The sequence below is a fragment of the Ochotona curzoniae genome, unplaced genomic scaffold (genome assembly GCF_017591425.1).
Source record: "Ochotona curzoniae isolate NIBS_2020 unplaced genomic scaffold, NIBS_Ocur_1.0 contig_523, whole genome shotgun sequence".
Taxonomy (NCBI): Eukaryota; Metazoa; Chordata; class Mammalia; order Lagomorpha; family Ochotonidae; genus Ochotona; species Ochotona curzoniae.
The window spans coordinates 930,338-956,816 of NW_024466459.1; the positions used below are offsets into that span (position 1 = coordinate 930,338).

At 45.4% G+C, this 26,479-nt stretch overlaps 1 protein-coding gene across 1 annotated transcript in view; it reads left to right on the top strand.

The window, feature by feature from the left end:
- Positions 1 to 26,479, top strand: part of TANC2 (tetratricopeptide repeat, ankyrin repeat and coiled-coil containing 2) — a 280,763-nt gene that overhangs the window by 250,846 nt on the left and 3,438 nt on the right. Inside the window, exons 16-25 of the mRNA XM_040989463.1 lie at positions 98 to 334; positions 5,384 to 5,569; positions 7,656 to 7,749; positions 14,097 to 14,230; positions 15,115 to 15,238; positions 18,721 to 18,896; positions 19,197 to 19,329; positions 20,778 to 20,869; positions 23,141 to 23,287; positions 25,713 to 25,813. Of these exons, the coding sequence (XP_040845397.1) occupies positions 98 to 334; positions 5,384 to 5,569; positions 7,656 to 7,749; positions 14,097 to 14,230; positions 15,115 to 15,238; positions 18,721 to 18,896; positions 19,197 to 19,329; positions 20,778 to 20,869; positions 23,141 to 23,287; positions 25,713 to 25,813 (1,424 nt within the window). The remainder of the gene's footprint in view (positions 1 to 97; positions 335 to 5,383; positions 5,570 to 7,655; positions 7,750 to 14,096; positions 14,231 to 15,114; positions 15,239 to 18,720; positions 18,897 to 19,196; positions 19,330 to 20,777; positions 20,870 to 23,140; positions 23,288 to 25,712; positions 25,814 to 26,479) is intronic.

The following is a 26,479-nucleotide window of genomic DNA, read 5'->3' on the forward strand; positions in this document are numbered from 1 at the left end:
CCAGGCACAACTGTAGGACCGCAAATGATGTAATTAAAGATTTCTAAAGGAAGTAACCGATACTTGTCTGATTAATAATTCTGCTTATTATTTCTAGGTGAGCCGACTTCTGATTTTGGGAGGTGCCAATATTAATTATCGAACAGAGGTTCTAAATAACGCTCCGATCCTGTGTGTCCAGTCTCATCTCGGTTACACAGAAATGGTAGCCTTGTTGTTGGAGTTCGGGGCCAACGTGGACGCCTCTTCGGAAAGTGGCCTGACTCCCCTGGGCTATGCTGCAGCGGCAGGCTTCCTCAGCATTGTGGTGCTCCTGTGCAAGAAACGTGCCAAGGTAACACTGCCCACCTCTGCTGCTTCCCCTCTCTTGGAGTGTCACCTCATGAGCCCAGGGAGAATGTATCCGTTGTAGAGGGGAGGCAGATGCACTGACTCTTCTCAAAATCTGCTCACGCCTCTCTGCCCTCCTACGTGACTGATTTCCCTTCAGTATGTCTCTCTGAAAATTCTCAGTCTAAGGACCTAATTCACCTTCTCTTCTGCCTTGGAGGAGTGTGTGCCTTCTTTCCAAAATGCTTGCCTCCACCTGTACTTTGATTCTAGTGTGTAACTCTTTATTAACATATTAACAAACTGTTTCTAAATCCACACTATGTTTTTTCTTGGTTTCTACAAACCCATTTCTAACCTAAAAATGAAATCTCCATCTCTCCAGCTAACTTGAAACTGCGCCCCATATCTTCTGTCACGACCACCAAACCTGTCCTGAGAGCCTTTGCTTGCTGCTGCCTCTCCTTCCTTCCTACTCCCTAAACACATGCAGTTGGGCTATCACAGATGATAAAGGAGCAGTTCATTAAAGTCGAAAGCTCGGAAATCAAACACAGCTGGGTCCAATCCACAACTGGGTTCATACTTACTTAGCATGAGGTGTTACACAAGATATTTAACCTCTGAACCTGGTGTAATAGCTCAGTGCCTGTGCCTTGCAAGAACTAAGATCCCATATGGGCACCAGTTCTAATCCTGGCAGCTCCTCTTCCCACCCAGCTCCCTGCCCAAAGCCTTGGGACCCTGAACCCACATAAGACACCTAAAAAGAAGCTCCTGGCTCCTGGCTTCGAATCAGCTCCGCTCTGGCCATTGCAGCCACTTGGGAGGTGAACTGACAGATGAAAGTTCTTTCTCTCTGTCTCTCCTTCTCTCTGTCAATCTGATTTTCCAATAAGAATAAATAAATCTTCTAAAAAAGATATTTAACCTCTCAATCTCATATTTTTCTTCTACAGAGAGAAATAGAATCAAAGAATAACTTTTTAAAAAGGAAGTTTCTTTCAATCTTTTTATTATTATTATTATTATCATTAGAAAAGCATATTTACGGAAAGAAGAAGAACAGAAAGGTCTTTCATCCTCTGGTTCACTGCCCAAGTGGCTGCAATGGCCACAGCTGAGCTCACCTGAAACCAGGAGCCAGGAGCTTCTTCTAGGTCTCCCACATGGGTGCAGGGTCCCAAGGCTTTGGGCCGTCCTCTACTGCTTTCCCAGGCCACCAGCAGGGAGTTGCGTGGGAAGTGGAGCAGCCAGGACACAAACCGGTGCCCCTATGGGAATTCCAGCACATGCAAGGCGACGATTTAGCCACTAGGTCATGCCAGGCCCAAGTCTCTTTCCATCTTATGCAATGCCTGATAAATATCATTCTTAAAGAAAAAAAAAAATGCCCCAACTTTTGAGCCATATGGTGTGCTACTCAGAAGTCACGAGATAAGTGCAGCTTTTTCTCGTTCGCCATCCCCCTAGGGCTCCAGCGTTGGTGACGTTGAACTTCTAGTGTGTTTCCCTCCTCCTTTCTGTGTGCTCTGCTCTCTTCCTTCTCTTCCTAAGTCTATTCACTAACACTGCGTCCTCTGAGCCTCCCTGGCTTCCCCATGCTGTTCTCCCTTGGCTTCAACGAATTCAACTGGGGTCTGGTTCTTCTGGCTACAGTTGCTAATTCCTGAAAATGTGGGAGGACTCTGGTTTCGTATTCCTAGCTGCTGCTGACAGTTATACCCGGGTGCCTCTCCAGCACCTTGCAGCTAACATTCTGAAATCCACTCATCATCTTGATCCTGTAACTACTGCCTCCCCCTTGCTTTTTAAGATCTGCTAATATAACCCCCACTTTTCTCAAAACTAAGGAATCTGTGGTGATTCCTTCTTTTTTCCCTTTCGAAATTCATTGTTTATCTGTGTAGCCAAATCTTTTCCATTTCATCCTCCAAATAACTTGAGCAACTATTCCTTTTGTCTCCGTTATAACTAGTACCATTATCCTGGTCATTCTTAGTATTTTCTTGTGTAACAAACCCTTTTCTCAGATTCTAGTCTTACATATTTACCACATCCTTTCCTTAATTTTTTAAGCCTCTTATTTTTAAATTCTAGATTTTCTTAAAAACATTGCAAAAATAGTACAGAGATCTCATATTTGTTACCCTCCGTCCAGCTTCTCTTAATGTTACCAGCATAAGTAACCATAGTCTAATAATAAAAAACCAGAAAAATATGGCTATAATATATTTTATTTGAGGGACAGAGTCCCATCCACTAGCTTACTCCCTAAAATGCCTGCACCTGCCATGGCTGGGCCAGGTGAAAGTCAGGAGCGCTCATGGGTGCCGATTTGGGTCCCAGATGTTCCACTTCCCTTCTAGCTCTCTGCTTGTGGCCTGGGAAAGCAGCAAAGGACAACCCAAAGCCCTGGGACCCTGAACCCATATGGGAGACCTAAGGGAGGTTCCTGGCTCCTGGCTTCGGATGGGCTCAGCTCTAGCCATAGCAGCCACTTGGCAAGTAAGCCAGCAGATGGAGGATCTTTCTCTTGTCTCTCCTCTTTCTGTAGATTTCAATTCCCAATAAAAAGAAAATCTTTTTTAAAAATTTGAAACAACCAAAATCCCATATCAAAGTAGCGGGGTTTGATTCCCAACTCCACTTGCAATTTCAGCTTCCTTCTAATGCATGGCTAGGAGACGACAGTGACTGCAGTGCCTGGTCCCTGCCACCCTGTGGAAAGCCTGAGCTGAGTGTCCAACTCCTAGCTCAGCCAGGCCCAGCCCCAGCTATTGCAGGCAACTGGGGAGTGTACCACTAGGTGGAATATCTTTCTGTATCTCTATCTCTCTGCCATCCAAGTAATAAAAACACATTTATAAAAAGAAATAAAATAAAGCACTTGAGGTACATAGTGTCTACATGTCTTTAAAAAAAAGTTGTTTTGAAAGATGGAGTGACAGAAAGGGAAAGGCACAGAGGAAAAAGAGAATTTCCACTTGTTGCTTAACTCCCCAGATCCTATGAGACCAGAAGCTAGGAATTCTGTTTAGGTCTCCTATGAGGGTGTTAGGTACTTAGTCCGCCATCGTCTGCCTCCTGGGTACATTGGAAGGAGGCCAGATCAGAAGCACCGAATAACAAGACTCAGATCTGGCATGCTGATTGGAATGCACACAGCCCAGGTAAAGGCCAAGCTCACTGTGCCACCAACACTTGCCCTGATATGTCTTCCTGAGGGTGATACCAACAGACCAGGTAGTGTCTTCCCATTTTTTCAACTCTGAAGTTAATTGTTTTCCCTTGTTAATTATGAAATATCTTTTAGGAAAATAATTTGTGATTAGGCAGATAAGTAACTTGTTTCTCATCCTACTCTTATGTGCTAATTTTAGGAAACATTGTTGAGTCTTGATTTAATGATTACTACTGTGATGTTTGCCTGATGGTGAGTTTCTGTGTCCATCATTCATTCAGCATTTATTAACTGGACTCTTACGAGGAATGGCTGTCCTTTCTCCCCTGTGTATTTAATATTCAGTTATTTATTTGTATCACTAGGGAGTCGTGAATATTTATTTTATTCTACGGGATATACTCTGTTACCGTTGCTACTCATTGCAGTGCTCAGCTGTCCCAGGTTTGACCAATGGAAGCTCCTTCAGGCTGTTTACTATGTCTTTTCAACTTCTCCTTATTGTGTTTTGAATGCTTACTTGCTTTTTGCTACCACAAGATATTTCAGACTGGATTTTGACTGTCACTGCCTCGCCCTGGAATCAACCATTTCTCTTAACCATGATTCCTTTACTCATCCCCTGATATTTTTGAAAATTTAGTTCTGAGCATCTAAACTCTGAATGATTGTTCACTACTCACTGATTAAAATTCAGACCACCTAGCCTAGCATTTAAAAATATCTATAATCCCAAAAGATCTTCTCAACTATGTAGTTTAAAATTTCCTACTACCATTACAAAAGCTAGAATCAGTTAACCATGTCTTGTGTCACCCCGTTGAGATAAGCCTTCCGCGTGAATCCCTTCCTGATTCTAGGCAGGAATTAATTTTCCTTTCTCTACAATGTTATATTTTTACTTTGCCTTGGACATTTGCTGTACACTCTCGTGAAGCAGGCTTTTGTCACGTCAGTCACATCCTCTTCCCCTCCCTCATTCAAGAGTCCTTGAGAAAATCATCTGTGTGCCAGGGTCTTACCTGTTTCACTGTCTGCGATGCCTTGTACCTGCCAGGCACAGTGCACATGGGTTATGTGGTTTATTGGGCAGAAGCAGCGTCATTAAGGGAGCCAAACGTAACTGAATATTTCCAGTGCTCTAAGAGACACATAATCACACATAGTAGAGAAAGCTACTTCATTTGCTGAAACTTGGGACTAAGGACTTCCTAGTAGTTGATCTAATTACACCTCTTTAAACATAAATGCGTAGCAAACACTTAAATTGTAAAAACTGCCCTTAGAGTTTAGTTGAGCCTTAAGCTCCAAGTGCCATAATCATTTTGTTCAGATCTTTGAGATGCTTCCCTCCTGTTGAAAAGAGGAAGTCATCCTTGCCAAAGCTTGGTGGTCAAGTGAAGTAGTCATGATGTGTTTGGTTCCTTGGAAGACAAAAAAAAAAAATAGAGCTTCAAAATTTTTCCTACCTTTTCATGATTTCAAAGACATTTTTTGTGTGTGTGCCAACACAGCTACAAGTCCAATCTTGCACTAGAAAGAACTATTTGAGTACAAAGGAGAATGTTCCTCCGAATGGCAAAGCTCAGACAGAGGCTTCTGGTTTTTATTTTTCTTTTAATGTGAAACAAAAGCCTGACTTTCCTTTCTAGAGAAAAGAAATCCCTCCAGAGGGTCGTCTAACAGAACTGTGTCTCGGGAATGAACCAGCCTGAGAAGACAGTATCGTCTGAATTTGCCAAGAGACTGGTTCAGGGGGGCAGGAAAAGATGAGTTGAATAGTCCGAACATCTGCAGTGGGCTGATGCAATAGACTGGCAGCACAGGCGCACATCTTGGCTCATGTCAGTTCTCTGTCCTCTCCCCTAGGTGGATCACTTGGATAAGAACGGGCAGTGTGCTTTGGTCCATGCTGCACTCCGAGGTCATCTGGAGGTTGTCAAGTTTCTAATTCAATGTGACTGGACAATGGCTGGACAGCAGCAAGGAGTGTTTAAGAAAAGCCATGCCATTCAGCAAGCCCTCATTGCTGCAGCCAGCATGGGTTACACTGAGGTAAGAACATGATGACGTTTTTTTTCCCTCAGATATGTATTGAAGACTCTGAAAAACCTGAAGAAAATGGTTGGGTTACTACAAAATTGCCAGCAGAATTAATACAAATTTTGATCACTACTCTGAGGAATAAGGAAATTAAAATCGATTGAACACTTGACTATTCAAATATCAAGATACCTAGAATTATGGACATCAACATGAGAGTTGAAAAGGACTTTGGAAATTGTCTGATCTAGTTCTTTCCCCTATTTAACAATGCCTCAGGAGAATTAATTATTGGCCTCTGTTCATGTATTTAGACAGTGTGGATCAGGAAGAGCACATATTTAGAATTTCAGAAAGCATTTGGCCCAGCTGTTAACAACACCAGGCCTCCATTCAGGTAGATTTAACAAGTTAAGCCGCCTCCTGGGATGCCCTCATTCGCACCATAGTTCACATTCCAGCTCCACTTCCAATCCAGATTCCTGCGATGAATCTGGAAAACAGCAGGAAAATTTAAGCACTTGAGTCCCTGCTACCCAGATGGGAGACTCAGAGCTAAATCTGGTCCTGGATTTGGCCTTGACCCAGCCACAGCTGTTGCAGACATTTGTGGAGTGAATTATTGAGTGAAAGATCTCTTCGTTTCTGTTTCTCTCCCTCTCTGTTGCTTTATTTTCCAAATAAATAAATAAACCTTAAAAAAAAAACAAAAAAGGTATCGGCATCCCATGTTAGAGAGCCTGAGTTTGGTACCCAACTTCCTGCGCATGCAGATGCTGGGGAGTGAGTTCCTGCCACACACATAGGAGACCTGGACTGAGTTCCCAGCTCTCAGCTTTAGCCCTGGCCCAGTCCCAGCCATTGAGGGCATTTGGGTAGTCCATCTGTAGATAGGAACTTCCTCTTTCTTTTTCACTTTCTCTCCCTCCCCCCACTCCTCCCCTCTCCCCATCTCCTTCCTTTCACTCCCCTCCCTTTCTCTCTCCTTCCCTCGCCTCTACTTAAAAATTTAAAAAAAAGAGAGAGAGAGAGCGACTCTTAGTACAAACAGGTTTGTTCTTTCTCCAATGACTTTACTGCCACTAAATCTGAGGCCTGACCCACTGTTCAACTAATTCTCATCATACTATTCCCTAAACTGAAACTCCTGAGCACAGGCTTTTGGCCTGGTGGTTAAGATAACAGGATTCAGGACAAGCTCATCTGACCCAGCTTCCTGATAATGTGGAGCCTGGGAGGCGACAGGGCTTCCTCAAGGGTCTGGGTTCCTGCTACCCGTGTGGAAGTGCCAGCTCCCAGCACTGGCTCCAGGCAGGGGCTGGTGTCAGCACTGCAGAGTGAAACAGGAGATGGGAACTAACCAACTAACTCTCTCCCCAACCCCCAACCTTGCTTTCTCTATTTCTCCCTGACTCTTATATTAAGGGGGGGGGGGGAATAATTGGTGTACTCTGAAGAAATACAGGTCCTCAGTATTCCCCAGGTTTATTTTCTGTGGTCTTTAAGTTGGGAAGATGAGAGATTATTTCTTTAACTTAAATATGGTGACTAAGTAATACTTAAATATGTATTTATTTGAAAGGCAGAGCAACAGAAAGGGGGAAAGAAGAGAGAGAGAGAGAGAGAATATCTTCCAAGCACTGTTTACTCCTCAAGTAGCTGTAACAACCAGAACTGGGCCAGGCTGAAGTCAGAAACCAGGAACTCCATCCAGGTCTCCCAAATGAGTGGCAATGGCTCAAGGACTTGGAGAATGTTCTGTTGCCTTCTCAGGCACGTTACAAGAAAGCTGATTCCAAAGCAGAGCAGCCAGGCTTCAAACCTACGCTCCAGTATGGAACGCTGGAGTAGTAAGTGACAGCTTACCCTGCCCCACCTCAGTACCAGCCCCAGAATTTGCAATTGTTTAAAGTCACATGCTGTGTGTGCCTGAGATAGGATAAGGAGTCATCAGGACAACACTGCGTTGCTTTGCTAGGACAGTTCTAATTCCCTTTTGTATACAAGAGATCATCCAGGTGTCCCCCGGGCCTCACAGTCCAGAGTCAGTGGTGTAGATTTCCACTGGATTTTGAGCTGACATGCCTTCTTGTTTCAGATTGTCTCCTACCTACTTGATCTTCCAGAGAAAGATGAAGAGGAAGTGGAACGAGCCCAGATTAACAGCTTCGACAGTCTCTGGGGAGAGACAGGTAGGTCCCTTTCATGGGCGTTGCTCTCTTCCTGTGAACATGCTGTGCTCGTGTGGACTGTGTCTCACAGGCTCCATTTTCTCTGGCTTACGTGTGGCATTCTGCTGTCCTACGTCTCCTATTGAAGACAAATAAAACATCAGTTCCCCTTTCAGTCCTCTTCCCCCACTTCATTTCCAAATATTTTTGAAAGACGGAAAATTTCCTTGCAACTTGCCAAACCAGAACAAAAAGCAACTGTGGCCTTTCTCTTTTTTAAAAGCTTCTTGGTTGTATTTAGGGAATAAGTATTTCTCTCAGAATAAGTATTTCATCATAATAACTGTTCACCTGCAATTGTAAACCAGCAGATTGCATTTTTATCCAAACCTCTGGCTTCACCAAGTGTTACTGTGTGTGGTTTCTGACAAGTGAAGCTGAAGCAGTATGAATAAAGCTGCTATCTGGACGCACAATGGAGCTACCGCCCTGTCTGTTCCTCTTGGTCTGTAGCAAAGCAATTTGTTTGTGGTTTGGTTCTCACCCCACACAACCCCACCAACAAGAGCTCTTCCTCCTGGCCTTTGCAGGAAATCATTGTGGTCTTTCCTCCAAGTCTAAACTGGAGCATCTGGAGAAACATTAGGAACCTTTGATGTGCTCTTGTGATGCCAAGGCAATGAAAGCGGTAGAAAAGCCACAGATAACATGTCCTATGTCCCAGTACATAGAAGTAAACCAATATCAAGGTGGCCAATTTATAGAGAGAATATGTTACCAAATAAGGAAGATACACACTTTGGTTAGAGTGTTGTTAATAAGTCTCTTGAACTCACTTAGTGTGCATAATAACCTGTTCAGTTATAATGCTTCTTCCCCTGACAAAATATTACCTAGGTTTCATGACTGTTGTAAAATCATGTGAAATGATCCACAAGTTGGGAATGTGCTTTGCAAACAATCTCTCGCTGTGTAAGAGCCAAAGAGAGCAGATGCCAGGCAGCTGCAGCTTAAGAGCCCGTGACAGCTTGAAGGGGAATGTGCAGCTGGAGCACTGCTCCCCAGGGGGAAGCTCCAGGCCAGGGTGTCGGCCTTGCTGGAGCACGTGTGTGTCCTGGGGTGCGGGAGGCACATCTCAGACCTCCTTAGCCCAGTGTTGCCCTGCACCCCACTGACCCCTTGTTGTCAGGGCCATGGAGATGTAGCTACCAAGGACAGCACAGAACAGTCATGGCCCGCTGGTAATACTGGATGGAAATTGTAAGACTGAAAGCCATGTGCTGACTCATCCTGCCATTAGACTTCAAAGACATTAGCTGTTCAAAAAGGAGCTGACAGAAGATTGTTTTTATCTGTATGAATTCCTTACTAGAGTAAAACTCCATGGTTTTGAAAGTAGTTCATGCTTTAAAGTGCACTACAAATTTGTATATTAATTTACATACATACAGATCATATCTCAAGATTTTAACATTCAGAATTTCATGTCTGCTTATAATCAGAATTCTGTTGTCTAACTTGCCTTTAACTACAGTATATTTAGTAGTAAAAGCATAAAATGATGCTTAAATATGAGTTAGAATGAAATGTATTTGCAATACAACTTCTACATCTGAAAAAATTTTGATTTTGGAAAAACAAATCAATCTAGAAAATAAAGATTGTCTTTGCTGTGTAAAAATGATCAAATGATCTTACAACTCATCATGAGTATAGGATAGGCTTTGAATTACTGTTCCACCTGTAGAGAAGTTCACTAAATATATATATAATATATGTAAGTATATTCTTTTATATACTTACATATGCTTGTATATACTTATATATATACATATATATATTCCATTCTCATTTCTAGCTCATAATCATTTACTGTTTGTAATGACCCATTGGTTTATGATATTTCCTCCCATTAGGAAATCTGATGTGTATTTTGGCATATACTGGTACAATTGGTCTGTGACCTTCAGCTACCTGGTAATGGTAACCTATCTGCATCTCTGACCTAAACAATGTCATTTTTACCCAAGGAAAATGCAGTAGTTGCAATGTTTCCAACTGTCTCTTTCATTTGCTGTGTTACATCTTTGACATCAGTAACAATAAGAAACTATGTAGCCATTATTTTGTGTGCCACTACAAACACAAAGACAGCATCTTAAACTGTGGGTTGGAAAGTCCTCATCCCACAGCAGGGTACCAGTTCCAACCCCAGCTCACCTGCTTCTGATCCAGTTTCCTGCTAATGTATCCGAAAAGGCAACAGATAATGACTCAAGGGTTTGGATCCCTTGCTCCCACATGGGAGACCAGATGGAGTTCCATGTTCCTGACTTTGACCTGGCCTGACTTTGGCTGTTTGGCAGGCATTTGGGGAAAGGAGCCAAAAATGAAGGTCAATCTTGCTATCTCAACTCTTGTTCTCTCTCTCTTTCAAATAGATGAAAATAAAATAAATAAATAAAAACAGTATAAAACAGGTTTGATGTTAAAGAAAAACTCTCATTAAAAAGAACTTCTGTCGGGCCTGGCGCGGTGGTGCAGTGGCACAGTGGTTAAGGTCCTCGCCTTGCACGCCCAGGATCCCATATGGGCGCCGGTTCTAATCCCAGCAGCCCCGCTTCCCATCCAGCTCCCTGCCTGTGGCCTGGGAAAGCAGTCGAGGACGGCCCAAAGCCTTGGGACCCTGCACCCGTGTGGGAGACCCGGAAGAGGCTCCTGGCTTCGGACTGGCATAGCATCGGCCATTACGCTCACTTGGGGAGTGAATCATCGGACGGAACATCTTCCTCTCTGTCTCTCCTCTCAGTATATCCGCCTTTCCAATAAAAATTAAAAAATAAATCTTTAAAAAAAAAAAGAACTTCTGTCAATTAAGTTGATATAATTCTTTATCACATCAATTGTGAAATACCTCCTGATTTCAGAGATATTAAAATGTAGGGGGAAATTAATGTTAGAATCGCTAAAATACATTACAGCATATAATGAAAACAGTGAGACTTAGTTTTCACATCCTGGATTTTCTAAAAACAAGTCACTAGAATATTCTGGTTGGTCTGTTCTCCTTTAGCAGCCTTCTTGTTCTTCAGCATCTTCCCTCATCCAACCTTCACCATCTGTCTGAGTGACACCTCTCATGCCATAGGGCTTTCATAGACTTCAGATGGAGCAACACATGGAAGAAACACAAAGAAGGGGACAGCATTGTTCAACCTTCCTTCCCTCCCTGTGTTGTGGGTGCAGACCAAGACTAGCGTTAAAAGCTTCTAGCAGATCTGGAGTCCAGGCCTTGAAATACATGACCCAGAAGAAGCCCAAAATCACAGAATGGGTTGTGTCGCTTAAACCTGTCTGTGGCAACTGCCTCCTATCTTCTCACCCTTGCCTTTAGCCTCACTCTTTAATGTCCCAGACTTCAGCCAAAGGGATCTTTTTAAGCCATAATATACCCGTGTCACTTTTCTGGTTGTTGATCTTCCTTCACCACTTGCAGAATTAAGTTCTTAACTATACCATAAAAGGAGAGTCATGTCTACATTGATGTGTATTACCAAGAATTCCAGTAACAATGAACATGTTGGTTGCCTTTTCACACACTCTCCCTTTGCTTGTACACGCCACCCCCACCAACCCCTGGCATGCCTCTGCAAGTAAGTCTCCTGTTTAATCTTTGGCCATCTAGCTCAAATTTTCGTGGTTTCCTGGAACCCTTCTCAGATACCTCTTCCTCTGTGCCACCTCCAAACCTGGATACATGTCTCCTATTCTTGTGCTTATCACACTGTATGATGTGTTTGTCAGATTTTCTTTCTCGGCCATATGTTCCTTGAGACAGAGACAGTGTCTTAACAAATAGCTCAGTAAGTGCCTAATTGAGATTGCTTTGGATAGCAGCAATTGGTTTCTGTCTCCGCAGCTACCTTCCCTCACTGATTTATATGACATATCTGTGTTGTATTCTTTAAAGTTGAAAATAGAATCATTTGCTTCTCTGCATTCTGCTTGGTGTCAGCATCCCATCCAAGCAGACTTTGGCTATTTCCCCAACTCCGAGCTGTCTCCTGTCTGCCTCTTCAAACTCCTCAGATGTTTTCCTTTGGAAAAAGATCACTTAACGTCTCAGATGCCAACAAGCCAGGGAGCAAATTCTGTTACTGGTTTCTTTAGGAGGAGATTTGGCTCCTAACTGCTATGTTTGGTCTAAGAACCAATTTGTTATTTTTACAGAACTGGCTTTACTGTAATCTCTTTTTCAAAGAGTTCTAAAAGTTTTTGATAAGATTCATATAAAATCTAATCAAAGCTGCTCTTTTTCTAAAAAAAAAAAAAAAAGAAAAAAAGCCCAGATTCCATTTTACATAATATGAGCTTCTAAGATGAAACTGGCCAGGCGTGTTAATGACTGAGTCCAGCTATCAGCTGAAAGTTGCTGCCAAATGACGTCAGAATCTAAACAACAGGGATGAAACAGAAAAGAGCTGAATGGGACACTCCCTTTCATGTAAATGTGTGTTCCAGTGGAGAGAAGTGAGCCAACCAGAGCAGTGTAATTGTTAGAGTGGCCAGTGTAGCTTTCCACATGGGCACTATTGTAACACTCACTTATATTTCTGTGAAACTGGTGTCATCAATAAAAGGCAGAATTCAGAAATACTGTCTGTGCTATTTGTGAAAAACAGTACATTTGGTCTCCACGTAGGGAGGTTTGCTGTATCACCCAAAACTACTTTGCATGAGATCAGAACATGGGACTTAGAAATTCCCCATATGGTTTATCTCATGAACCAACAAGATGATTCTTGTAGTTCCTAGGGTGTGTCTATCCCAGTCAACTTCTTAAATTACTCTTAGGTCCTAACCCTAGGGTTAACTAGCAAGTTGTTTCTATTGGGAAAGAGAGAAATGACTTGGATTTGAAGAACAAGAGATGAAAATTAAAGAGGTTCTAAGTCATTGCAGTCATTAACATCTGGATTCTTCATTCAGGGCTTACAGATGGCCCTAACCTCAGATAGGGCTGGACGGCTGCCCTCCTGTGGGAAGCTGACACAAATGCCAGTATCAACAGTTTCAACCTAAAAATTGAAAATAAGTGCCCATGAGGCAAGCTGTAGATAAGGCTGGGCCAAGCCTGCAGAGGACTTCTAAAATCAGTCCTTCCGATGCCAGGGAAGGAAAAGGTTACTGGAAGACTTGCCTTTGTGGAGATTAGTGTTTGTTCTCTCTCTTCTCCTCCTCCTCCTTCCCTCCCTGCTACTCTACCTTTTAAATAAATGCACCTTTTTTAATTGTCAATTTATGATTTGTCATTGAAATAAGGAACAGAGATAAGGAAGAACCTGCTATTTACTGTGTTCATTCTTCAAGTCAATTTGGAAAAAAAAAAATTAGTTTTTCTCTTTCTTTAAAAAGAAGGTATTTAGCCTCACTATTTAAACCACATCAAAATGCTGGAGTTTATTCCTGTATCAGGCTCCTGACACCAGCATCCTGCACCAGGAAACCCTTGGAGGTAGCAAACATGGCTCAAGTAATTGGATCCCTGGCACTTACATAGGAGGCCTGGAGTGTGTGTGGTCCCAGCCAAGTCCTGGCCACTGCAAACATTTAAGGAGCGAACCAGTAAATAGGAGAGTTCTTTTTTCTCCTTTCCTTTCCCTGTGTGTGTGTGTGTGTGTGTGTGTGTGTGTGTGTGTGTGTGTGTGTGTGAGATAAACACATCAGAGTATCTGGTTTCAAATCCCAGCTCTGCTGGTTCCCGCTTCCTGCTAATGCACACCTCAGAGGCAACAGATGACAGCTACTTGAGTCCCTGCCACTCACATGGGAGACCTGGATGACCCAGTCCTGGCTGGTTTGAGCATTTGGGGACTAAATCTCACTCTCTTTCCATCTTTCAAATAAAGTGAAAATTAATTTTTAAAAATTATGAATGAAAACTGGCCCAAGACCCTTAGACTCCAGTTTATGACTTGATTTGACTGGGTTTGAGAACCCAAGAGTAGAAGCTGGTCCCAGCTGATTCTAGAGAAGATCTCTCTGGCTTTCAGGGCTCCTCCCACACTCAGACTAACAAGTGTCTGGTCAGCAGAGGTATAAAATGGCCAAGTCAGTCAGCATAGGAAAATGGTTTGGTCAAAAATAACTTGTCGCAAGATATATTCTTATAGTGGTCCCAAAATATTATGAGCTCATTTACATGTTTTCTAAATTGCTTTTCTTTTGAAGTTCCTTCATAGAAAAATGCCTATTTTGGAGGTAAAGTGGCAATTACTTTAATTAAACACAGATACCATGTCATGCTTAACATTGGGATTGGAGAGGACAAGAACCACTTACCCTCAGTCTTCGTTCTCTGCCCCCAGCCCTGACAGCAGCGGCCGGAAGGGGCAAACTGGAGGTGTGCCGTCTGCTGTTGGAACAAGGGGCAGCAGTGGCCCAGCCAAACCGCCGAGGGGCAGTGCCTCTATTCAGTACCGTTCGCCAAGGCCACTGGCAGGTAAACAAGTAGCTACTACTGGTTCCTCAGACGGGAACGAGTTCTAGGTAGGAACTTGTGATGCAAACAAAACGATTACCAGAAAACTTGGGGTTACCCATAGTCAATGAGTGTGAGGACCATGCACCTTTGTTATCAAACATTGAAAAAAGTTAACGTTTAAATCCATCATCATAGTCCAGATTGACCCACTGCCTTTGTCCTGCTCTCGGGGTAGTCTCCCCTTCCTCCTTGTCTCAGCGAGCCCATCTGTCCATTGGAAGCATGGCTTCTCTGCAGAGCCTGCTAACCTCACCAGCTGTCTCAAAGAAATGTGCAAGCCCTAATTACATCATTTTTCCAGATGTTTGGACACTAGATAAATGTTAATTTTTGTGCTTGAGACGGAGAATCAAGCAAGCTGACATGAGTACAAAAAAGGCTGTAGGAGCCAAACACCGATAAGAAGTTGTTAGTAGCAGTGTGTTCATTTCAGCTATAAATATTCACTGCTACACATAGGCTGGAACCCCTAGAGGAAAATGAAATGGCAGTGATGGAGGGAGTGACTTCTTTGTTAGAGCTTTCATTATGGGATTGTTTAATCTACCTCATGGCTTGTTATCTCAGTTTGTTTTTGGTTTTGTTTCTGTTTTTTTTTTTTTAATTTAGTGGCTCAGTTGGATGTTAATTGAATCTTCTCATATGGTTATCCCTAAGACACTTCAAGATTAAGTCACACAGTACCAGGATTGTACTTGTGCTGGCGAGGGTACGGGGCGGAGGGGGGCAGGAGGAGTGCATAGAAGAAAGCTACTTAGGTTGCTCACCTGTACAGCAGTTAAGAGTTCATGCACCGCGCGTGTGTCTTGACCTAATTGATCCCTGTGTCGCTGCCCTTGCAGATTGTTGACCTTTTACTCACCCATGGAGCTGATGTCAACATGGCAGACAAACAGGGCCGCACTCCCCTGATGATGGCTGCTTCGGAAGGCCATCTAGGCACCGTGGACTTTCTACTAGCACAAGGTCAGTCTTGGGGTGGTCAATGCCACAGTAACCCACTAAGTTCATGATTCCCAGCAAGGAACTCCAGGAGATCTTAAGAATGGATATTACTGATCCCATTGGTTAAAGAACTCACGTCCTTCCAAATGTAAGTGGAATCCTAACTCTTTAATGTTTTCTGTTTGCCCATGGCCTGGACTGTTTTAATCAAATAATTGCATCCTAAATTCTCATTCAAATCTGTAATCTGCAAATTTTAATTTTTTAATGTATGTTTAATGAATGTGTGTCTTTTAGGCATTATATTTTAGCTTAACCGATTCTTTTGTAAGACTTTACAGTAATGTTTTTCCTGAGTCCAGTGGAGACAAATGGGAGTTAGGACAACTGCTGAGAGTGAGACCGTGTGACGGGAATCAGCGTGTTATTACCCTGCTGTTGTAATAATACTCTTGACACTTACCAATGTCCCCAAATTTCTTTTCTTTTTTCATTATATTTTATTTTTGGTGATTTATACATAGTTGATTAGGGTATGAAGGGTCAAGGGCTAGAGGAAAGTGGGTGAGACCATTGTTTCCACATTGTCTTTTTTCTTTCCTGTATCTGGGGGAAGGGGAAAGGTAAGGGGAGAAGCCACACCCAGCCTTCCAACCGCCTCCATTCCTTCAGATGGGGGACAGCCACTCAATGCCATCCCAGGGTCCCTGATGTGAGACATGCTCCAAGGGTCTCGCTCAAGTAGTTTTGATAGATCAACAGTTCTGAATTGCTGTCAATCTTGCCAGTCCCAGTACCACGAAATCTCTCCAGAATCCACTGGCTGATATTATAGTCCACCTTAGAGTTTCTGTTTGCCCAGATAGCCACTGCCAACATGTGGCTGGGGTAGTTGATCAGTTTGTTTCGTCCTCTGTCCTCTGTTATGGTACCAGGTGTCCTCTGCAGGCTCCAGAGGACATATCCTCTATGTGTATCTGGATATGCTGTCCACTGCTCCATCTAACCCACTGAAGAGGCCCAGCTCTGACACATGAACTCCACAGTCAGACCATGGAACCTGCCATTCTCTCCATGGTTGGAGTTCTGAGTTTAGCAGTGCAGCTGGGGGGATGCCAGAACTGATTCTTGTGTGCACTTGCCAATTCAGGGTCCAGTATAGTCTGTCACCAAATCAGCCTATACGCACACTGGTAGTTGCAATTTCTGTGTCAGTTCTGTCTCTAGCCTTGTCTTCTACACAAACCAGTAGATGTTACAGCCCAGCTAGATCCTGCCCACCACATACTCAGCCCTCACATATACAGCAGGAGCTTCAGTCTAGTTGGTGCGACCTCCTATGACCCCCACCAGGCCTGCATCCTGCCACGGTTCTTGTGCTTGCCAGTTTGTACAGTAGACTATCACGTCCCATTCAGCTCTTATACATGTCAACGGGCATTGAAGCTTAGTTCATCCCGACCAGCCCCACTATCCATCCCACACTGGTGCTGGTGGGTGCCACTTTCTGTCTAGCCATGCCTGCTCCTAGTGCTGGTTCTCATGCTCACCAGTGAGAGTGACAACCCAAGAGGGAGGTGCCCACTATTTCCCTAATGGGCCCACTCCCACTCCCGGATCTTATACTGTCTGAGTGGTTCTGTAGTTTAGCTTGACAGAATTTGCTCCAGTGCCAGCATCTGCCAACTGATGCTGCAGCAAAGCCTAATCAACCCACACCCACTCTGGCTTATGCATGCACCAGCAGATATAGTCAGCCCAGCCTGGTTTCCGCCAGATCCAGCTCATATGTAGGCCAACAGGTGTTGTAGCCCTGGCTGGCCTGGTCTGCCCCGAATCCCAGCTTTCACACTCACCTGTGGGAGTAATGGCCCAGCAGGGGAGCCCCCTGCAGCCCCCTACCAGTTTCATACTGCCACCTCCCCAGGTCTCACATGTGCTGATTGGGCACTGCACCCCAGTCTGGCATGGCCCTCCTCACCTTGGCATTTGCCAGTGGATACTATAGCCTGGCCTGGCCCAGCTCATCTCCAGTTCCAGCTCATGCTGGTGGGGGCTCAGCTGGACCACAGTCGCAGCCGTAATGTGAACTGGCTGGTATTATGGCCCGACCCAGTATGTCCAACACACCGTTCTGGTTCTCGGATCTGCCAGCAGGTGATATGAACTGGCTTGCCCCAGACCTGAGCCAAATGTATGCCAATGGGAACCATAACCTGTCCTGGAGTCAGCTGCTCCCTGTCTTGATTCCTGTGCTCACCTGCAGGAATTGTGTCCCAACAGAGGAGTTCCTCAAGCCCCTTCAGCAAAACCTCTCCCAATACCAGATCTTGCACACACCAGTGCTTCCATGGCCCAGCCCAACTTAGTCCACTTTCTGTCCTAGCAGGAACAGTGGCCTTTCCTGACCAGCCCACACCCATTCTGGTTCTTACTATTGGGTGTTAATAGCCCAGCCAAGCCTGGTCCACACCCAGACACAGCTCACACATGGCTCAACGGGGTTAGAGACCTAGCCCAGCCCGTTGTTACACCCACCATGATTCTCACAAACACGAGTGGGTACTGGAGTCTAGCCCAGTCTGGTGGACCCCAGACCCAGTCCACAGCCATGCCAGAGGACACTGCAGTCATGTCTAGACCAAATCAGAGCCCTCAATCCAGCCTCGCACTCACCAGTGGTAACCACAACCCAGCCAGGGAATCCTCTTAGCTCTTCAATCAAACCTGTTCCCAAACTCTGCTTCTGAGATCAGTGTATTTGGGTAAACTCAGAAGTTTCATTTGTGGCCTGGGTTCAGTGTCCTCTCAAGTCCATCTCCCCAACTTTCTTGAGAGGGAAGGAGAAAGTGAACTGGTGCTGTCATTCATGATAAACTTGCTAGGTGCCTGGTTCATGAGATCTCCCAGGAGATACACTATTATCAGTGGAAGACTTCGACTCAGTTCAGAAGACATTCATCAAGAACCTGTTACATGCAAGTAGGATGCATAAAAGCAGATACGTAACAGATGAAGGTGACAAATGTGAGCCTGTGTTCAAGATGTAACAGTGGACTTGGTCTTGGAGGTGGGGAATTAGAGGCAGTTCCCAGAGAATGGGTAGACATGAAGTCAGTCATGGGGAGGGAAGATGTTGCATCTGGAGGAGCAATCCAGCCAGAAGTGAGGAGGCAGTTTCATTTGTGGAAGATTCTGGAGCCAGCAGACAGCCATTTGGCTAGGAAAGAATGCTCACAGGGGACTAATGAAACTAAGGATAGAGTAAACTTGGAGTTGGATTATGGAAGACCTTGAACATCCAATAAAACAACTGCAGTCTAATCTCTTAGCTGTTAATAGGATCAGAGTTGTTTTTGTTTTGCTTTGTTACCAGTTTAAGACATAGCTAACACATCATAACACTCCAGAAACAAAAGATGCTCTTTGGCAGTGTGTATGTACTATGGACTGTGAACATGCATGTTTCATCAGAATAAACGTGTTGTCATTTGCTATTGTAGGTGCCTCCATCGCTCTGATGGACAAAGAAGGCCTCACGGCCCTCAGCTGGGCTTGTCTGAAGGGCCATCTCTCAGTGGTTCGTTCTCTAGTGGATAACGGAGCTGCCACAGACCATGCTGACAAGAATGGCCGCACGCCATTGGACCTGGCGGCTTTCTATGGTGATGCTGAGGTGGTGAGTATCTTTAAACAGGCCTTGAAGAGCAGAGATAGAGATACAGTATGTTCTCTGTCCATGACACTTTCTGGGCCTAAAGCCAGAGCCACATTATGATGATTCCTGGGACAAAGTGCTCAGATTCTACACTTGCTGCAGGGTGGAGCTATTCAAAACACTATGAAAACCCAAGGTACAGCTGTGGCCTGGAATCCCATGGCCACCTGGCCTGGCTCAGACATGAACAAGGGGCAGACAGTGGCGGAAGCATGCAGAGACACTCCACCTGTTAATTGCTCTACTTGATCCGTGTCCTAGGTCCAGTTCCTGGTGGATCATGGGGCCATGATTGAACATGTGGACTACAGCGGAATGCGCCCTTTGGATAGGGCAGTGGGCTGCCGGAACACTTCTGTGGTTGTCACTCTCCTGAAGAAAGGAGCCAAGATAGGTAGGAAACAGAGAGGTGGTATCAGCCATCTGTGCCCAGGGGCCAGACTGGCCCAGTGGTCTGGCTGCCCCAGGTGTTTGGTATGAGTATATCTGGTTTTCCCTCTGCCCTGGCCCAAATACTGTCCTAACAAACCAAAAGGCTCCTGCTCCAGAGACAGTACCATCTGAGCCCTGGCCCGCAGTCCCTATGCCGAGACCTGGGTCCTCTGCCATGCCCCGGTAGCCTTAGCCAGGAGGCCGCTCTGACCCACTGCACCTGTCCGCGCTGCCTCTGTGCCAGCCCTGCTCTCTGAGCACCCCTGAGTGCCCGCAGTGCCCTGAGCCGTTGCTTTCCCCTGCTCTGAATGTGCTTCCCACCCTGGCCCCGCTGCCCCGGCTGCTGCCCCATACCTCCTGTAGACAAGGGCTGGCTGACACGCCGCTGCCGCTGCCCCGGCTGCTCCCCACACCTGTAGACAAGGGCTGGCTGATAACGCTGGCTTTTCTGCTGCCTGCCTCTCACTGCTGCTTTTTCCTTCTTTTTTTTTTTTTTTTTTTTCACCGTCATCCATATTTTTTTTTCCTCTCCTACAACTTTTTGTTTTCTCCTTTCTTTGAAGGTTGTCAGACGTTACCGAGTCGCCCACGAGGTATATTTCACCGCTGTCAGCATCAGGCGTGGTCTGATGGCTTGGTCAGCTTTGCCTTCTCTTTGATTTAGCCTGCATGAGCCCCCTCCACCTCTAATCTTTTAATTTACTTCACCTTAAAAGAAGATTTTTTTTTAATGACTGTTGTAGAGAATAACTTGAACTTTTGATAACTAACCCTGAAAAGCTTAGTTGGTAAATAATCCAGGTATGAAAAAACTAATCAGTTTAACCTTTTCTTTCCTCCTGTGGGTAACGTGGTGCTCACTAGTGTTGGTTTGTTTCACATCTGTTTGGCATTCAAACCGCTCCTTGCTCAAAGTGAATCACAAGACTCCTATTTGGCACCTAAGAATCTACCGGAACCTCCACGGTTACTACTGGCCTTCTTTCCACAAAGCACGTACTTAAAAATGAAGATGCTAAACATCTGGGTATTTTGAGTCCAGATCTAAACTAATCACCTTTTTGGATTTTTCAAATCCTGTGCTAACGTTTACAATAAACCCCTCCTCCCAGGTTTCCTTGTGTCATGAAGCCAGGGCCTGCCTACACACAGCAGTGCAAGCTCTGCTGCCCTCCTGTGGTGTAGGCCCAAACAGTTGAGAGACTCTTATTTTAAGGTGAATACAAATCCTACGCAGCTTCTTGGCAGTGGGAGTCCCCAAAGCACTCCCGAGTCTAAAAGATGAGGTCATTGTTGTAGAGCAAGTTGTTCTCTCAGCAGAAATTCCCCCAGGATGTTTTTTTCACCTAACTTCCTACCACCCTTACATTGTATGAGTTTTTTACCCATCATGCATCCTGTACACTACAGGTCCAGCCACATGGGCGATGGCCACCTCCAAACCAGACATCATGATCATCCTGTTGAGCAAGCTGATGGAAGAGGGTGACATGTTTTATAAGGTGAGGGGAGGGAGGAATAAAATTTCCTTATAATAGCCACTGTATCTGCATGCAGAACCTTCCAGAGTCTTGACTTTTCTCATCAAAGTTGGACATCCTGAGTCTTCGATGATCCAATAAGAGAGTGCAAGTAACCTAAACATACACCTGTAGATGCTCACATTAAAGCCCTAGTTTTATGGTCATTAACACACATCTACTAAGTGAGATCTGGAAATTCATGAAACAATAGTTGTATGTAACATAGCTGTTTCCAGTCTATTGGTCCTAGCCTTCATATTTATACAGGTTTAAAATCCTAAAGCTCTACTAGCTTATCAGCATCCTTGATAAGAAAGAGAAACCAAGACAAACAGCAGTTTTAAGTTTGCTTGAAGTCACTTCTTGAATGATATCAGAAAGAATGTGGAGTTTACACTCAGAATTCAAGCTAAAGGCTATATACCTTTATACAGACAAGTTGCCATGACCTGTGGGAAGTTCCTCGGGAACTTTATGTCCAGTTTATCTCACTGGCCTTACATTGGCTGGGCCATCCTCTCCTGAAGGTGAATATGAGTCCAACCCAGATTTTAATAACAGGCATCACTGAAACATTCCATGACTAAAACATGAGAAAATGATTGTGACATCTGTAATGCCCTCAGGCGGCAGTCTTCCAGTTCACCAGAATGCCAGTTGAATGAGAATCTTGGCAATCTAAACTTTACAGGCTTTCCAAAAACTTGAGCCCCACTCAATCTTAGTTCCACATGACCCAGCAGGTCATCCTGCTTGGGATGCCTGCAGTCAGCAAGCTAGTTGAAATTCTAACATCACCCCTTGTAAAACAGCTTCCTTGCTAATCACTCTGGAAGACAACAGAAAGTGACTCAGGTGTTTGGGTCCCTGCCACTTACATGGGGAGTCTTGGATGGAGTCCGTCGATCCCGGCTTCAGTCTGCTCCAGCCCTGACTGTTGCAGGCATTTGGGGAAACCAGCAGATAGAAGTCCTTTTTCCCTCTCCCTTTGGTATTCCAAGACAAGGAGGCCTATCACCTAATGACAATAGGCAGAACTTCCGTTGTACCCATCCAGAAGTTTTCCTTCGAAAACTCTGAAAATTTCCTCAGTTAAAGGTGCTAAAGGGAAGATAAAAACTAGGATCCCACTGGAGTTGCAACTATACAGAAGAAACACAATGGATAAAGATGAGCTACTTGCTGTGGCTTTCTGGGCTCAGCTTACACATTTGCAGATGCATTTGCAAAATGTAGGAAAAGTTCAAAGCTGGGCCCCTGGGACCAGGTCCCTATGCTGGTCATAGATTTACTTCCTCTTGGAAAATGCCTCCTACAAAGACAGGTGAAATAAAAATTCTAAGATTCACTTCCCTACTACCACCCACCCTATCCCTTCTCCAAAAATACATGGGGAAATGGATTGATAATTATTGAGATTAAAGAAACAACAGCCTGACTGTTGGGGCTCCCACATCCTTTATGAGGAAGAGAATAGCCTCTTATACAAGACATGGGAGGTGAAGCATCATTTAAGAAAAAAGCACTTCAGATAAATCTTTAAGAAAAAAACACTCCAGGCAAGTCAGAAATTAAGGAAGAAGTCATTCATTTGGGGGTGCTTGGGACTAGGAAATTGTATGTGTCCCAGGAGGATCAATTCAGGAAAAATTAACTTTAAGGGGTCAGTTGTGGTGCTGGGAGTTAGGCTATGGTGTGCAATGCTGACATTCCATATAGCTGGCGTGAGTCCCAGCTACTTTATCTCCAAGCCAGTCCCCTACCAGTGCACCTGGGAGGGCAGCAGGTGACTCCAGCGCTTGCACCCCGAGGATGGAGATTCTGGGTTTGGCCTAGACCAGCCCAGTCATTGTGACCATTTCAGGAGTGAACCAGCTCACTTGGGGTGTGTGTGTGTGTGTGTGTGTGTGTAATTCTGCCTTTCAAATAAACAAATCTTAAAGAAAAATGAAATGAGGAAGGTGAGTCCTTTCTCTTGGAGGACTTGGGAAGCTGCGGTCAGGGCCTTTCATGTGTTCCAGCTCATGTCCTGTGTGTCCCCTTTGACACTGCCCTCCTGCCAAGTAAGTTTCCCATAGAGAAGAGTGCGCTCTCTTGCTCTCACAGTCAGGGCCAGCCTGTGTCCTTAGATTGGCATATGGGAAGGTTAACCTTCATAACAACCGCTTAGAGGAGGAAGGGAGTAGGGACCGAACTTCCAAGCTGTCCAGCAGACCAACGGTGTGTTTTGCCATCTTGTACTTCCATTAGAAAGGTAAAGTAAAGGAAGCTGCCCAGCGATACCAGTACGCGCTGAAGAAGTTCCCCAGAGAAGGGTTTGGTGAGGACTTGAAAACCTTCCGGGAGCTAAAGGTGTCTCTCCTTCTCAACCTCTCTCGATGCCGCAGGAAAATGAACGTAAGTCCCTCTCGCGCCGCCTCACTTCTGCAGCTCTGCAAGCTGGCAGTCTGTCTTACCCCCTGGCTTCTGCCAGACCCCTGATCTCCTCTGGACCATTTGGAACCTGGTTGTCCTTCACAGAGCGCTGACATTTACAATTTGAAAGAAATCGAGTCTAAGTAGAATCTGTATCTTAAACTTAAAAAAAAAATTATACCATGAGTCATTTGTAGCTGTCTGAAATTTCATAATTTCTACTGAAAGTGCCTGGAGTGACAACTCCATCCCGCCCCACTATAGAAAGGTTTCAGTCTGTGGGACAGTGTGGGGGCGTGATCACGGGGAGCCAGCTGTCATCAGCGTGCTTTGTAACCCTCCCTTCGTCCCCCAGTCTACTCCCTGGGCATTTCAGGATGGGCTGCAAAGGGGGCTCAGGACCATGGACTTCAAGGTTTAACTTTTAAATCCAGCCTTGACCTTTTCACCTCTTTCCTCATCCTGTTATTCCAGCAAGCCACATCCCTTCCTGTCCTAGAATATTTCTTGGCCCTTTATGATCTCCCTGATAGTCCTCAATCCTTCTTGCCTGCCAGGCAGATACCCAGATCTTGAAGACCCTCTGCCACTGCCCCCTTGACATGCAGACCCTCCCAAGCCATGAAGCCTCTCCTAGATGCCAAGAGCTGCTGAAATCACACCAGGGATCCCAGGTGCCAGCCAGCCTGGCTCACAGGTGCAGCCTGAACCAAACAGGACTCTGTATCCATCGGAAACAGCTGGCAAGCAGTCAGCTGTCAATTCCAGAAAGATGATTAGTGAATACAGCCCTACATGAACCGTCCCAGCCCCTGAAACCTGGCAATGAAGAAAGCTTCCGTGGTGGACCTAGACCCTGTGGTCTCCAAGACCACAGCTGTAGCTGAGAGACAGGCTTGCCCCAAGAGGATGCTTCCGGAGAGATGAGGGGAGTGGCTCTGAGGGCAGGGAGGTTCCCCAGCCTGTGACTTCTCTTAAGAACCACAGCCTCAGCACCAGGTGTCTCCCCGGGCACTGGCTCGGGAGAATGCAGCAAGGCCCTTCTTTCCCTAAGCAAATGATCTACTTCTTCAAAATATACTGAGTCTGTCTTCTTCCACAGGAAATCGCCCTGTGGAAGTGTTCTTTTTATCAATTTCCCCAGGCCTCTGTACTGCCTACAGCCTTGTTCTCTGCCTTAGGAATCGTGATTGTAATCAGAGGCTATCATGCTGCATTTGACATTAAAGAGACAACTTCCCCCTTTTTCTTGGTATTTAAAGGGATCTTAAAAACTCCAGTCCAGAAGCCAGTCTTAAGGCACATCAGATTAAGCCACTGTTTGCAATGCCAGCATCCCATACAGGCACCAGTTTGAATCCCAGCTGCCCCCCTTCCAATCTAGCTCCTGTCTGATGTGCCTGGAAAAGCAGCCGAAGATGGATCCTGAGCCCCTGGCATGCATGTGGGAGACCCTGATGGAGTTCCAGGTTCCTAGCTTCAGTCTGGCCAGCCCTGGCTATAGTGGTCATTTGGGGAATGAACCAGCAAATAGAACAACTCTCTCTCACTCTCTCTCTTCCTCTGTCTCTCTAACTCTGCCTTTCAAATAAATAAATCTTTAAAAAGAACAAAACCTGGTCCCTGGTCCTAGGGTTCTCAGAGTGCAGATACAGGACCCTAAGGCCACATTCTTCCAGGCAGTGATGGCCCCTGTCACAGTGAGAGGCCTCTCATAATCAGTTCAAGTGTTTCCTAGGCGAGTGAACAGTTAGGAGGAGGAACAGGCCAGAGAAGGAGACCACAACATATGGAGCATCTTCCCAGGTCTCGAGAGTTCGTGTTATCGTGTAAATGCTTTGTCATGCCTAAGTACCCAGCACACTCCAAGGAGTGGGGAAGTAGGCAAAGTGGAACCCAAACCTCACAGCCCCACTGCCTCTGGTCTCCATAGTGCGTGCAATTCTCCCTAATGCCCCGTCTGCCTTAATTCCTGGCACACATTCCCAATCATCCCTTAGAAAGTCAGGATCTGATATACACAGCAGGATGTGGGACTCAGGTAAAGGACACATGAGGTGGCAGTGTGTTTGCATCTGCTCCTGCATGTGTGTGTGCGTTGCTGGAGCTGAGGTTTTCAGCTTCACTGTCAAAGGTTGGAATTTGACTTCTGACCCAAAAAGAACGTTACTAGAAAGGCAGAGCGTAACGTAGCCTGGGCAGCAGAAGTCCAGTCCATGGCTGCAGAGCCAAGGAAGAAGGAACCTGAAGTGTGGGCCGCATGCCCGGAGCCCTGTCAGGCACGTCCAGTCCCAGGGGTTCCCTCCATTCATGCCACAGGAATGTACGTGTAAGTTGTTTGTATTCCCTAGTTGTCTACTTTGTGTATTTCTTCAATGACTCATCTGCATACCCATTGTAATGACAGGATTTTGGAATGGCGGAGGAATTTGCTACTAAGGCCCTGGAGCTGAAACCGAAATCTTACGAAGCTCACTATGCAAGAGCAAGGGCCAAACGCAGCAGCAGGTGAGGAGAGAGAGAGAGAGGGTGAGGAGCGAGAGGTCTCTTTGCCACGCATCTGGCCGAGGATATGTCAGCCACTGTGGGGCATGAGTGCCCGGTGTCCCTGTGTTGGAGGACTCTGAGGGCCAGGCTTGGGATGGCTTCCATAGCACAGAACTCAGCCAAAGATGGGCAGAGCTCCTAAGCTCTGGGAGAAAGCATTTTCCTTCAAGAGAAAAGCACCCGGTTACATGTTGGAGAAGGGCACCTACTTCCGAGCGGCTTCTGCCACATGTCAGTCACTTTTCGACTTCCAAAGCAGTTGAAAGTTGGTGACTGCCAGAGGCCATTTAATCAAAACGACCTTCAGATTTTTGAAGGCGAAAGGTAGGGTGAGTCGCTTACCATCCCCGACCCTCCTCATTACAAGCATTTGGGGAATCCCTGGATTGTTTAATCTCCCTCTGGGGCTCTCAAGTCTGGTGGCATCAAACCTCCCTCCCACCCAGACCCCCAGCAACCCACACAAACATACATACATGCACACATAGACACACAGAGACACACACATGTAGAAAAAAGATCCTTGTTTCAAGTCTGAAGGGGCCAGGGGACCTCATGCCCACTTGCTGTCATTTGGCCACTGAGCAGGAAAATCTCCAGAAGGACCTATAACCTGCCTGCAGGGAG